The sequence below is a fragment of the Microtus ochrogaster genome, chromosome 8 (assembly GCF_000317375.1).
Source record: "Microtus ochrogaster isolate Prairie Vole_2 chromosome 8, MicOch1.0, whole genome shotgun sequence".
In the NCBI taxonomy this organism is placed as follows: domain Eukaryota; kingdom Metazoa; phylum Chordata; class Mammalia; order Rodentia; family Cricetidae; genus Microtus; species Microtus ochrogaster.
The window spans coordinates 73,646,201-73,660,230 of NC_022015.1; the positions used below are offsets into that span (position 1 = coordinate 73,646,201).

A 14,030-nucleotide genomic window follows, 5' to 3' on the forward strand; every position below is an offset into this window, starting at 1 on the left:
GATCTCTGTGAGTTCGAGACCAGCCTGGTCTACGAGAGCTAGTTCCAGGACAGGCTCCAAAACCACAGAGAAACCCTGTCTCAAAAAACCAAAAAAATAAAAAACAAAAAAGAGAGGGAATTGGGAGGGGAGAGGGAAGGAAGGGAGATGAAGGGAAGGAAGCATGCCTTCAGTAATCAGGGTAAATGAAGACACATGACTTGACTTTAGCAACTAAATTCAGTCCCAAAGGCTTTAAGTCTTGATCAAGGAATGCAAACTGGGCAGCAGTTTGCACACACTTTGGTTCCTGCACTCAGGGGGCAGAGACAGGCCGATCTCTCAGTTCAAGGGTAGCCTGGTCTGCAGGGTTCCAGAAAAACCAGGGAGAAAGAGAAACTGTATCTTGAAGAAAAAAACAAACCAAACAGTCCTGGCGATGGTGGCGCACGCCTTTAATCCCTGCACTCGGGAGACAGAGGCAGGCGGATCTCTGTGAGTTCAAGACCAGCCTGGTCTACAGAGCTAGTTCCAGGACAGGCTCCAAAAGCCACAGAGAAACCCTGTCTCGAAAAAAACCAAGCCAAACAAAACAAAACAAAAACAAAACAAACAAAAACATGAAAAGAGACCTTTGGCAAAAAAAAGCCACTGGAGGAAAAAATAATCTGGGTCAGGAAGATGCTATATACTAAGGGCACATTAGGATCAAGATCTCTGTGAGATAATAGCCAGTAGACGTGTACACGACCTTTATTGGCACTCAGCTGAGCAATTAATTAGACTGTAGCTAAACACTTTAGAGCCATTGGCTTGGAAGTAATTGTTCAAGCCAAGAGGAAGGAGAAGATGGCAAGCCAAAGACAAGACAAAACACGGAGGGTAATGATATCTAAAAATCAAAGCAAACAAAGGCACAGCAGAAGCGACTGCAGTGTGGACTTTCAGTAGAACTGTCAATGCCTCAGAAGAAACAGGAAATAAAAATGTCTTTGACCTTGTGTGTGGCATCACAGGCATGCAATACCAATACTGAGAGACTGAGGTAGGACAATGGAGAGTTCACGGCACACAGACTACAGAGTAAATTCAAGGTCAGCTTGCGCTTTCAAAAACCCAAAATGCAGGGCTGGAGGGATGGCATCACCATTAATACTCAATGGGCCCGGGCTGGAGAGATGCCTCAGAGGTTAAAAGCACTAGCTACTCTTCTAAAGGTCCTGAGTTCAATTCCCAGCACCTACATGGTGGCTCACAACCATCTGTAATGAGATCTAGTGCCCTCTTCTGGCCTGCAGGCATGCATCCAGACAGAACATTGTATACATAATAAATAAGCAAACAAACAAACAAACGAATGAATGAATAAATAGCATATAAAAGATCTGAGCTCCAACATTTCAGGTTATTGGGGGAAAAAATGGGATGGGTCTGGTGGTGGTGGCGGCACGCACGCCTTTAATCCCAGCACTCAAGAAGCATCTGACTGTTTTGAACCGGCAACTCCCAAATCATGATACAGAGACTTTTTAATTATGAAAGCTTGGCTTAGGCTCGTTCTTTTTATTTCTTTTTTTCCTTTTTTTGGGGGGGGCGGTGGTGTTTAAGGCAAGGTTTCTTTGTAGCTTTGGAGCCTGCTCTGGAACTGACTCTGTAGACCAGGCTGGCCTCAGACTCACAGAGATGCTGGGATTTAAGGTGTGCACCACCACCACCTAGTTTAGGCTTGTTTCTAACTAGCTCTTATAACTTAAATTAGCCCATTTCTATTAATCTACATGATGTCATGTGACTTGTGGCTTTTATCTCTCCTCCTGCATCTTCTTCCCCAAGACCTCTCTGCCCCAGAAGCCCTGCCTAACCTCTTCCTGCCTAGCTATTGGCCATTCAGCTCTTTATTAAACCAATCACAATGACACATCTTCACACAGTATAAAGAAATGTTCAGCAAGTGTCCTCTTCTGGCCTAGTTACATACACAAGGTGTACACACTCATTCACATTAAAGTTAAACTTTAAGATTTTAATTTCTATTTTTATATGTGTTTGTCTGGCTCCCTGTATAGGTAGAAGTCTAAACAGAGAGTCTGATTGCCTGTAACTGGAGTTTCAGGCAGTTGTGAGCTGCCTGATGAGGGTACTGGAAACCAAACTCAGGTCCCCTTGAAAAGCAGAAAGTTCTCTCAGTGGCTTAACCATCTCTCCAAACCCCCAAACTAAAAATAAATTTAAAAAAATACCCCAATTAGGGGGCTGGAGAGATGGCTCAAGTGGTTAAGAGCATTGCCTGCTCTTCCAAAGGTCCTGAGTTCAATTCCCAGCAACCACATGGTGGCTCACAACCATCTATCTGTAATGAGGTCTGGTGCCCTCTTCTGGCCTGCAGATAAACACACAGACAGAATATTGTATACATAATAAATAAATATTTTAAAAAAATACCCCAATTAAAAAAACAAAGACCCGCTGGGCGGTGGTGGCGCATTCCTTTAATCCCAGCACTCAGGAGGCAGAGGCAGGCAGATCTCTGTGAGTTCGAGGCCAGCCTGGTCTACAGAGCTAGTTCCAGGACAGGCTCCAAAGAAAAGAAACCCTGTCTTGAAAAAACAAAACAAAGACCCTAAAATGCAGAGGAACGTTACATATAAATCAGGAGGTGTAGAGCAGGGTATGGTAGTTAATGCATACACAGGAGCAACAGCTTATAATACCAGCATTCGGAAAGCTGAGGCAGGGGGATTGTCAAGAGCTCAAAGACAAGCTAGGCTACAGAGTGAGAATTTGTCTCAAAAAATAGTAATAAGGAACTGAGGAGGGGACTCGGTGGTTGAGTATGAACCTAAGTGCTTACCACTCCAGTTGGAAGGGTGAACCCGGGAGAGCAGGACCTGAAAACGAGGCTGCCTAAAGGCTCATGAAATAACCAACTTTATTCGGAGCATCAGACAGTTTATACTCTGAGGGTTAAGAAGAGTCACCTGAATAAAGAACAAAATCATAAGGATACAAGCATGTTTTCCATAGAGGCAAATAAACAGACAATAGCCAGCCGCAATGAACAATCCAAAGTGGACTCCCACTACAGCTGAGAGGCGCATGAGCGCATCATCTAAGAACAACCCAGTCATAGCGGAACAGAGGTCACAAGACTCTTGTGTACTTGGGGTTTCCTCACAGGTCCCAGAAATCTCCTCACACAGCTACACATGGACCAGGTTCCATCACCTGAGTTTGATCATTGGGACTTGTCTTAGTCACTATTCTATTGCTGTGAATGGACGCCACAATCACAGCCAGTGTTATAAAAGAAAACGTTTAACTGGGGGCTTGCTTACAGTTTCAGAGAGTTATCCCATATTCATCCTGGCAGAGAGCATGGTACCGAAGCAGTAGTTGACAGTTACATCTTGATCCACAGGCAGAGAATGAGAGACTGGGCTTGGCATGGGTTTTTGACATCTCAAAGCCCAGCACCAGGGACATACACTGACAACAAGGCCACTGTAGGGCCATATTATACAGGCCCATAATTCTAAATCTATGTTGGTCAGAATTTCAGAAGAGTTTGCACCTGCCACACAGGAGGTGATCACCTAGCCTGTTAAGACAAACTGATGCCATCCTAAACAAAGGGTCAGAATATGCTAATATCCTGCTCCTTCTTTGTAATTTGGGAGGTCCCCTGGATGTTAATTCAATCTGTGTGACAGAGCAGGCATAGATAGGTGTGGATATGACGACAGTCAGTCTCCCAGTTACCTAGGAAACAGAATGTTAATGAATTTCCCCCTCAGTTTACATTTTGGTATAAAAGCTGTTTGGAAAATGAATGCAGGTGAAAATTTCAGGGTGTGAACTCAGGATTTCATGAGAGATCACTGAAAATTGCCTCCTGAAAAGCCATGTGAGTTGTGTCTTTATTCCCATGCCTCCCCACTGGTCCAAGAGATAATTTATGATGCGGGCTGGTCCTGGACCACAACAGGCCACACCTCCTAATCCTTCTAATTCTTTTCAAATAGTGCCACTCACTAATGACTAAACATTCAAATTTATGTGCTGTGGGACAATGGTCTGTACCCTGTCACTTGTATTTTAAATAAATGCTGATTGGCCAGTAGCCAGGCAGGAAGTAGAGGCAGGGTGATGAGAATTCTGGAAATAGAAAAAGTCAGTCTGCAGTTGTCACCCAGACACAGAGCAAGCAAGACGTGACTGCCTCACTGAAAAACGTACCAGGCCACATGGCTAATACAGACAAGAATTAAAGGCTAATACAAGTTATAAGAGTTAATAAGAGCCGGGTGTTGGTGGCGCACGCCTTTAATCCCAGCACTTGGGAGGCAGAGGCGGGTGGATCTCTGTGAGTTCGAGACCAGCCTGGTCTACAAGAGCTAGTTCCAGGACAGGCTCCAAAACCACAGAGAAACCTTGTCTAGAAAAACAAACAAACAAACAAAAAAAAAGAGTTAATAAGGCCGGGCGGTGGTGGCGCACGCCTTTAATCCCAGCACTCCAGAGGCAGAGGCAGGCGGATCTCTGTGAGTTCGAGGCCAGCCTGGTCTACAAGAGCTAGTTCCAGGACAGGAACCAAAAGCTATGGAGAAACCCTGTCTCAAAAATCCAAAAAAAAAAAAAAAAAAGAGTAAATAAGAAGCCTGAGATACTAGGTCAATCAGTTGATAATTAATGTAAATCTCTGCGTGATTTCCTTGGGACTTAACGACCGCAGGAGCCCAGCAGCACAGAAACCTTGGTCAACATATATGAGCCTATGGAGGTCGTTCTAATTCAAACCACCACAGGACCAATGTGGTAGAAGGCAAGAACCAGCTCCTGAACACACACACACTAAATTTAATTTTAAAATACAATGAAGACCAGGTGGTAGTAGTGCCTGTCTTTGATCCCAGCACTCGGGAGGCAGGGTCAGGTGAATCTCTGTGAGTTTGAGGCCAGCCTGGTCTACAGAGTGAGTTTGAGGACAATCAAGGCTGCACAGAGAAACCTTGTACGAAAAATGAGAAGAAAAAAAGTTAATGAGGAAGAGAATGAACAGGAATAAGTATAATGATATGTATGTATGGAAATGCCATAATAAGGAGTGGTGGTAGCTCCGTCACTAAAGTGTTTACCGCAAGAGCATGAAATTCGCCAGGAGGTGGCACACGCCTTTAATCCTAGCACTTGGGAGGCAGAGACAGGTGTATCTCTGAGTTCAAGACCAGCCAGGAATACATGGAAAAACCCTGTGTCTAAAAACCAAAGTAGGGGGAGCTGGAGAGATGGCTCAGAAGTTAGGAGCACTGCTACTCTTCCAGAGGTCCTGAGTTCAATTCCCAGTAACCACATGGTGGCTCACAGCCATCTGTAATGAGATCTGGTGCCCTCTACTGGCATGTAGGAATACATGCAAGTAGAACACTGTATACATAATAAAAGAATGAATTTTATAAAAAAAAATAAGAAGAAAAAATAAAACAAACCCATGAAAACCCCAGTTTTATCCCCAGCTCTTGCTAAAGTGATTTGAACCTGTAATCTCAGCGTGGAAGGCAGACCAGGAGGATCCCTGGTGCTAATTGGCTGCCTAGCACAACCTAATGGGTGAGAAGTCCTTGTGAATGAAGCTGTCTCAAAACAATGTAGACAGATGGCTTCTCAGAAAAGACATCGAGGCTGGCCTCTGGCCTCCACAGGTGCACACAGGAATAAGAATATGGAGGAAGGGGATGCTATAATAATGAAAATCATTACATTGTGTGCTAACCTTTTGAAAAATATAAAGACCAGGGGTGGTACATGTCTTTAATCCCAGTACTCGAAAGGCAGAGACAGGCCACGCTCTGTGAGTTCGAGGCCAGCCTGGACCACTCAGTGAGTGAAGCCTTAACCTTCCTGTTTTCCCGCTAGATTTCCGGAGGTTGAGGTTTTCGGTCTTGCTGGAGAGTGGGGGGGGGGGGGGAAGGCTGACACAATGTCAGTACTCAACCTTGATGAACGAATAACTGTGGGTGAAAGGGCGAGGTCTGGAAGGAAAAAAACAGGACGCCTTGATAGTTTGTCTCAACGCCTAGGATACGTGGGGTCCCAGGGTTGAGACCCCTGGTTGCTGAGGAGGCTCCTCCCCTGACGATCTTCCCGAAGCTCCTCCCACCGCGTGCTAGCCAGGCGTGCCCCGGGGCAGTCCGGACCGGCGGGGGGGGGGGGAGGGCGGGACGGGGCGGAGTCGACACTCAGGCCAAGGCTTGGCTCACCTCATCCACCAGGGACGGAAGTGCACTCCCCCCGGCACCACGGACTAGCAGCCGGGCGTCGCCCCACCGGGCGATCAGGCCCTTGGGGAGCTCCTGCGCCAGAGGCATCATGAAGCGTGCAGGAACTCTGCGCCTGCTTTCGGATTTGAGCAACTTTACCGGCGCGGCCCGGCTCCGCGAGTTGTTGGCCGGGGACCCAGATGTCCTAGTCCGCTGCAGCCCTGATGGCCGCCACCTGCTGCTGTTAAGATCCCCCGGGTCGCCTGCCCCGCAACTTCTAGTGTCAATGCGGGGGCCGGGCCTGACGCTAGAGCGTGCCTGGCCGGAGGGCCACCCCTCGCCGCTGGACGCCTTCTTCGTCCCGTGGCTGGCGCGACCTGCGCTGATCTTGGTGTGGGAGAGTGGCCTAGCGGAGGTGTGGGGCACGGGGATGGAGCCCGGCTGGAAGCTACTTCAGAGCACGGAGTTGTGTCCCGATGGTGGAGCCCGCTTGTTGGCCGTGGCAGCAACTCGAGGCCGCCTAGTGTGGTGTGAGGAGCGTCAGCTTGGCGTTGAGGACCAGCCAGGGCAGCTTTCAATGGCTTTCAGCCACCGTGTGTGCGTCAAGACCCTGGAGACCAGCGGGGAGGTTGGCACCAAACTAGGCCGCACACACATCCTGCTGCACCACTGCCCCCCTTTTGGACTGATAGCCTCCCGCAAGGACCTCTTCCTGGTGCCCACTACCACCACCTGGCCTGGCGTGGCCCATGTCCTGCTCATCTGGAACCCAAGCAAGAGCAAGGTGATAGTTGTCGCCCCATCTCTTGGCCTTTCTCACAGTAAAAGCCTGAATCCCAGACAAGGAGACACCTGGGACTTTCGGACCCTGCTGCGAGGCCTTCCTGGGTTCCTGTCCCCCAGGGAGCCATTGGCTGTCCACACCTGGGCCCCATCTTCCCATGGCTTGTTGTTGCTGGACTTGAAAGGCAAGGTGAGCCTAGTGCAATGCCATGGTGGTACTCGGACTGTGGGAATCCTGCAGGAGGCGCCTGTCGGCCTAAAGGGTTCTGCAGCTCTGGGAACATTTCATGGCACCTTAGCCTGTGTCCTGGGCTCCACGTTGGAACTACTGGACATGAGCAGCGGGCAGCTGTTGGAAAGAAAGGTCCTAAGTACAGATAAAGTACATCTGCTGGAGCCGTCAGCCCCTGGCATGAAAAATGAGGAAGACATGGAGATGCAAGGAGCTCTCTGTTTGCTTTCAGCCTTGGGTCTCTTTTGTGTGGGTTGGGAAGCTCCCCAAGGCCTTGAGCTACCCTCAGACAAGGATATGGTGTTTGAGGAGGCCTGTGGGTACTACCAGCGACGGAGCCTGCGCGGTACCCAGCTTACCCCAGAAGAGCTGAGACACAACAGCATGTTTCGGGCACCTCAGGCCTTAGCCTCCATCCTCCAGGGCCACCTGCCCCCATCTGCACTGTTGACCACGCTGAGGGCTGAGCTTCGGGACTACCGGAGTTTGGAGCAGCTCAAGGCCCAGCTGGTGGCCGGGGATGAGGAGGAGGCTGGCTGGACTGAGCTGGCAGAGCATGAGGTGGCACGCCTGCTGAGAACGCAGTTGACAGGCGACCACCTGGTCCAATTCAACACCATTTTCCAAGCCCTTCCTACAGCAGCTTGGAGTGCCACCCTCCAGGCCCTGCAGCTCCAGCCAGATAGGACGGGCAGGCTGAGGTCCCAGGCACCCCCTGATGTATGGAAGAAGATACTGAGGGGTCCAACAGCTGGAAAGGAGCACCCCAATGGAATCTTGCCCCCCTTTGAACTCCTGTGTCAGTGCCTATGCCAGCTAGAGCCTCCGTGGCTCCCCCCATTTGTGGAACTGGCTCAGCAGCAAGGTGGGCCAGGCTGGGCAGCCGAAGGCCCCAGTCTGCCCCTTTATCGGCGAGCCCTAGCTATGCTGGGTGAGGAAGGGAAGAGACCTGAGGCCCTGGAACTAGAGCTGCTTCTGGGCAGTGGGCGGCCCAAGGCTGTGCTGCAAGCCGTGAGGCAGCTAATAGAGAAGGAGCAGTGGGAAAAGGCTCTGCAGGCTGGCCTGGCCCTGGACTCCTCCAGCCCCCTGCTTCGGAGCGAGATCTTTAAGCTTCTGCTGGCAGAATTTGCCCGGCACCGCCGCCTTGATGCTCACCTTCCCCTCCTTTGCCGCCTGTGCCCACCAGAAGTGGCTCCAGATGAGCTGCTGCTTTTACTGAGGACGCACCTCCCAGATGATGTGGGAACCGCCAACCCTTTCCCTGAGCCTGGGGCAGAGCCCCCTCTCACAGTGGGTTTGGTCAGAGCCCTCCTAGAACAAACTGGGGCTCAAGGACGACCGTCTGGCCCGCCTCAAAGCAAATATGAGGACATCCTGTGGGATCCAGACACTCCACCCCCAACCCCACCCCGCGGACCTATTGCTACTCTCCAGGCATCCGACCACCCAGGACCAGAAGCATGGGTACCATCTGGACAGGGGCTCTGTGCAACTGACATGGGAGGTCACTTGTAGAGCACAGACAAGGGGGAAGGATACCTAGGGTTGGAGAGGACAAAAGCAGGATTTGGATGCTGTCTATCGTGGAACGATTTCTAAAATACATGCAAATACCAAATATATTCACATTTTTGTGTTATTTTGAACGGCCAAGCTTTGCCTTATAGAAGAAATGGTTGGATCTGGATCTTGTCCATAAAGCAGCCACTGCTAGTCATGAACAGCAGTCACGAGTGTTTCATATGTACTAGGTAGCCCTTAATCTTTTATAGAAATCTTATGCTAATAAGATTTGTCTAATGCTTCTCATAACCCCACTGGGAAGGTGTTAATATTATCTCTATTTTCTAGATGGAAAAAATAGCTGTTTAGAAAGATTAAATAATGCCTTGAATCCCCACACTTGGGAGGCAGAGGTAGGCAGATGGATCTCTGTGGGTTCGAAGCCAGTCTGGTCTACAGAGAGAGCATTCCAGCGACAGCTAGGGCTACTAAGAAAAACCCTGTCTCGAAAAAACAAACAAAAAAGATGAAATAGCTTGTCCACATATGTCAGCTATAACAGAGGCTTTAGCATGCGAATCATCTCATATAACCCAGTGGCTCCTGCCCATCTGGGGTGCGCACCTCCTCCAGAGCAGGCTTTCTCAAGGACGGCAAGGAGAATCCAGCTTTCTTTTTCCGGGTCTCTTCTGCGCCTGCGCAGGAATTATGGCGGCCCGACTTCTCCCAGGTTTCTACAAACAGGCCAAGTACTTACAGAGCCGTAGACCAGTGGAGTCACTGCAGCGGGGCATAGCTCTTCGGAGGGCCTCACACTTACACTCCCTAAGCCAAAGGCAGGAGCAAAAGACCTAGGGCTAGGAACTGTTCCCTCAGTTTCTAGATCTTTCCTACTCTGGCAAGGGTTCCTCTTGGGTCTTGAGCTGGGCCCATTAGGTCTCCGCAGTGGGAAGCTGTTCCCTGCTCTTGATCTTATAGTCTTCACAGTCTTTGAGATTTTGGTTGGGTCCTCCTTCTGTGCCTAGAAAAGAAGGAATTATACTTGGGAACAAACAGGGAGCCAGATTTTTACTTAGAGTTGTATGGTGTGGGGCAGTTCCTCAGGGCTCCCCGCTAGTGAGGTTTCTATGTGTGCAGCTTCCTGTGATGGTAGTAGGCAGACTTAGTTGTGAGTTCTCACCTGCTTTTGCAGGCTGCATGCTTGGTTATATTCAGCCTCCGGTGAACGGTGCAAGCAATCCCAAGCTACATTCCAGGGCTGTCTACTGGGTTTTGGTGGTATATGGATCAGGACATGAGTTCTCAGCTACTGCTCAGTGCCATGCCTGCCTGCTTGCTGCCAGCAACCGTGCTCCCAGAGTTGATGCTCGTTGGCTCTAACCCTATGGAACTGTGAGCCCCAAATTAAATGCTTTCATTTATAAGCTAGTCATGTTATCAGGGCAATAGAAAAGTGACTAAGACACGGGTCCCCTTTGGCATGGCTTTGGCCACCTGCCATTGAGACTATTACAAAGGCTTCCAGTTGGTAGCTTTAGTCTCCTTACATCTCATCTTGTTTGTTTGTAATGGGATATCTCTACATAGTCCTGCTGTCCTAGAACCCACTCTCTAGACCAGGCTAGCCTCAAACTAAATCCATCTGCCAACTAGTTCTGGGATTAAAGGTGTGCACCACCATACCTGGCTGATCTTGATCTCCCAGAACAAAACATTTAAAAACAAGCAAACAGAGAGGCATGCATAGATATAATCTACATGGGAAGTAGAAAAAGACAAGATCTCCTGAGTAAATTGGGGAGCATGGGGACCTTGGGAGAGGATTGAAGGGGAGGGGAGAGGCAGGGAGGGGAGCAGAGAAAAATGTAGAGCTCAATCAAAAATCAGTAAGAAGGGCTGGAGAGATGGCTCAGAGGTTAAGAGCACTGGCTGCTCTTCCAGAGGTCCTGAGTTCAATTCCCAGCAACCACATGGTGGCTCACAACCATCTGTACTGAGATCTGGTGCCCTCCTCTGGCATGCGGGCATACATGGAGGCAGAATGTTGTATACATGATAAATAAATAAATCTTTAAAAAAAATCAGTAAGAAAAACAAGCAAACAACAAACAAATCTGATGAAGTTTCGTCCCCTGCTTTAATAATAGTCAATGTAAAAGCTGAAGTCCTGACACACAGCTATCTTCCAGTCTGTCCTTGCCTCCTTTCCAGTTTTCTCTCCAGCCATTCTTCTTTGCTGTTCTGTTTCCCAGTTATTCAGTTTTTTGAAGGCTGACGCCATGATTATCTGTAATTTTGTAACCTCATCATTGGATGCAGGATCTAATGGGTGGAAAGGGCCTTCTTCCCATTTCTCTGTAGGCAAAGCTGACCAACTGATCGATCTAGACATAAAAATACAGGTGGGGGAGGCTGGAGAGATAGTTCAGAGGTCAAGAGCACTGGCGGTTCTTCCAGAGGACACGGGTTCAATTTCCCACAACCATATGGTGCCTCACAACCATCTGTAATGACATCTGGTGTCCTCTTTTAGCATGCAGGCATACACGGGGGCAGAACACTGTACATAACTGATAAATCTTTAAACAAAAGAATACAGGTTGGCCTAAAGGAAGGAATAGATGACCTGGGCAGTGTTAGGGTCAGTGCAGCAGCTAAGCCAGAAGCATCTTGGATGATGGAGATAGAAGGAAATGATCATCAAGTCCTACTCAGGGCTTCAAGTCCCCAAGTCAGAAGGGAAGCCTGTGTCAGTGAGGATCCAGGACAGATGCGCATCTGCCGGAGTGGGAGTTGTAGGTTGAACCAAGAGTGCCAAAGATTGATCTCCATGTATTAAACGTGGGCCATGAGCTAACCAGCCCTGAAGTATTCTGTGCTGGGTGGTGGTGGCTCATGCCTTTAATCCCAGGAAGCTTTTAAACTCAGTAGGCAGAGGCAAGTGGATCTCTGTGAGTTCAAGGCCAGTCTGGTCTGCAGAGTTCCAGGACAGGCTCTGAATCCAAGACAGGAGAAACCCCGTCTTGAAAAACCAAGAATGCAGATGCTCTAGAGTTTGGTTCCTACCAACCTAAGTGGTCACGAAGGAGGAGAGGGGTAGCTCTAGACTCTCGGCCCCCTAAGAAGCCATCCCAAATTTGAATACTTGTCATACTTACTGTGGGGACTGGCAGGGGGTTGAAGGGAGTCAAAAGTCTTGAGTGGCTCTTTTTTTATAACCTTGACTTCTGATATCCATCTCCCCCCCCCCCATCACAGGAATACTCCACCACACCCTGTACCTGGTTTGTTGTTGAGGAGTGTCAGGAGCGACCAAGGTCAACCTCAAACTTTGTCCCTGAGACTGGCCTTGAACAGTGACACCCCCCCACACACACACACCTCTGTCTGCTAAGTGCTATAATCCCAGGCCCCAGCCTGACTTCCGTCTTGTTCTGGAGTTTTGGGGTTTTTTTTTTGCTTTGTTTTGATTTTGTGGGTTTCTTTTTTAACATTTATTTATTTTGTGGATGTTAGTATGGGGGCACCCAGGCGAGGGTATGGAGGTCAGAGAACAACTTGGACAGCTTGCCAAAGTCGAGGCTCTCCTTCCACTACGTGGGTTCTGGAATCCAGTGCAGATCATCAGGCTTGGCAGCAGGTGCCTTACCTGATAAGCCATTCCCCAGTCCAATTCTTGGTGTTTTTCAAATATTCATTTCTTTCTGTTTTATGTGTATGAGTATTTGACTTGCATGTATGTCTGTGCACCACGTGTCTGATGCCTTTGGTGTTCACGGGAGGGAGTTGGGTTCCCAGGACCTGGAGTTTTGGAGGTTATACCCAGCTAACATGGGTACTGGGAACTGAACCCAGGACCTCTGGAGAGCAGAGGAAGCTTTTATCTGAGGAGCCACCTCTCCAATCCCAAGATTTTTTTTCTTTTAGTGGATATCTTAAAACTGTGTGTGTGTGTGTGTACATGTATTCAAATGACCTCAGAAGCCGGGCGGTGGTGGCGCACGCCTTTAATCCCAGCACTCGGGAGGCAGAGGCAGGCGGATCTCTGTGAGTTCGAGACCAACCTGGTCTACAAGAACTAGTTCCAGGACAGGCTCCAAAACCACAGAGAAACCCTGTCTCGAAAAAACCAAAAAAAAAAAAAAAAATCAAATGACCTCAGAGGCCAGAAGAGCTCTTGAGATTCCCTGGAGCTGGAGTTATTAGATGATTGTGAGCCTCTAGACACGCAACTCAGATTTTCTGCAAGAACAGCAACATTCTTAGCTACTGAGCCATCTCTTGCTTTGTTGCCCAGGCTGGCCTTGACCTGTACAGTCAAGGTTGGCTTCAAATTTAGCGGTGTTCCAGTCTCAGCCTCTCCAGAAGGAGCAGGACTTCAGCCTCTATAGGCAGGAGCCACCATGCAGGGCTTCAGCATCTTCTTATGCACTGGCTCCCCCTGCTGGGATTCCTTGTCACTGCCAGCTTCACTCATGAAATGTGCACAAGGAAGCCTTTAAAAAAAGGTAGTAAAATCAAGGTTCTACAGGCCAAGAGAGAAGAAGAAAGAAAGGATGTTAAAAAAAAAAACAAAACTCAGGAAGTAGAGTCATGGCAAGAGGAGAGGGTCCTAGGATTCGCCCAAAGGTGAAGTCAGAGGAAAATGAACCTGAGCGCCAGAATTTTCTTCGGGATTGAAACCAAGTTGACCATACACTTGTTTCCAAGGGGCAGAGTAAGGTCTTATTTTCTATGAACTTAAAACGCAAGAATGTCAGACTTTGTTTTTAAAATTAAGATAATCTCATTATTTTGTTTGTGTTTTTGCTTTTTATTTTTTGGGACAGGGTTTCTCTGCAGTTTTGGAACCTGTCCTGGAATTCACTATGTAGACCAGGCTGGCCTGGAATTCACAGGGCTTGGCCAGCCTCTGCCAAGTGCTGGAATTAAAGTCGTGCACCACCACCGCCCGGCTATAGTCTCACTTTTATACATAAAATGTGAAATAGAGGTGGACCAACTTCTAATTAATATAACAAAAAAACTTTGGGAGGTGGTAATTTACCATGATGGTAATTCCAGACATTTGGAGCTAGAGGCAGGAGGATCAGGATTTCTAGTTAGTGCTCAGTTACATAGCAAGATCAAGGTCTTGAGGGGGGGGGTGGGAGGAGGTTACTGAGACCAAGTCTCTTATAGCCCAGGCTGGCCTCAGATGCATTATGTAGCTGAAGATAATTTTGAAATTCTAGTATATCTATCCTCTTTTTCTTTCTTTCTTTTCTTTTTTTTTT

At 48.5% G+C, this 14,030-nt stretch overlaps 1 protein-coding gene across 1 annotated transcript; it reads left to right on the forward strand.

Annotated features, from left to right (window-relative positions):
* The first annotated feature begins 6,239 nt into the window (after positions 1-6,239).
* Positions 6,240-8,869, forward strand: Hps6 (HPS6, biogenesis of lysosomal organelles complex 2 subunit 3). The gene has a single exon (XM_005352385.2). The coding sequence runs from the start codon at positions 6,346-6,348 to the stop codon at positions 8,764-8,766; it is 2,421 nt and encodes an 806-aa protein (XP_005352442.1). The 5' UTR covers positions 6,240-6,345; the 3' UTR covers positions 8,767-8,869.
* The last annotated feature ends 5,161 nt before the right edge of the window (positions 8,870-14,030 follow it).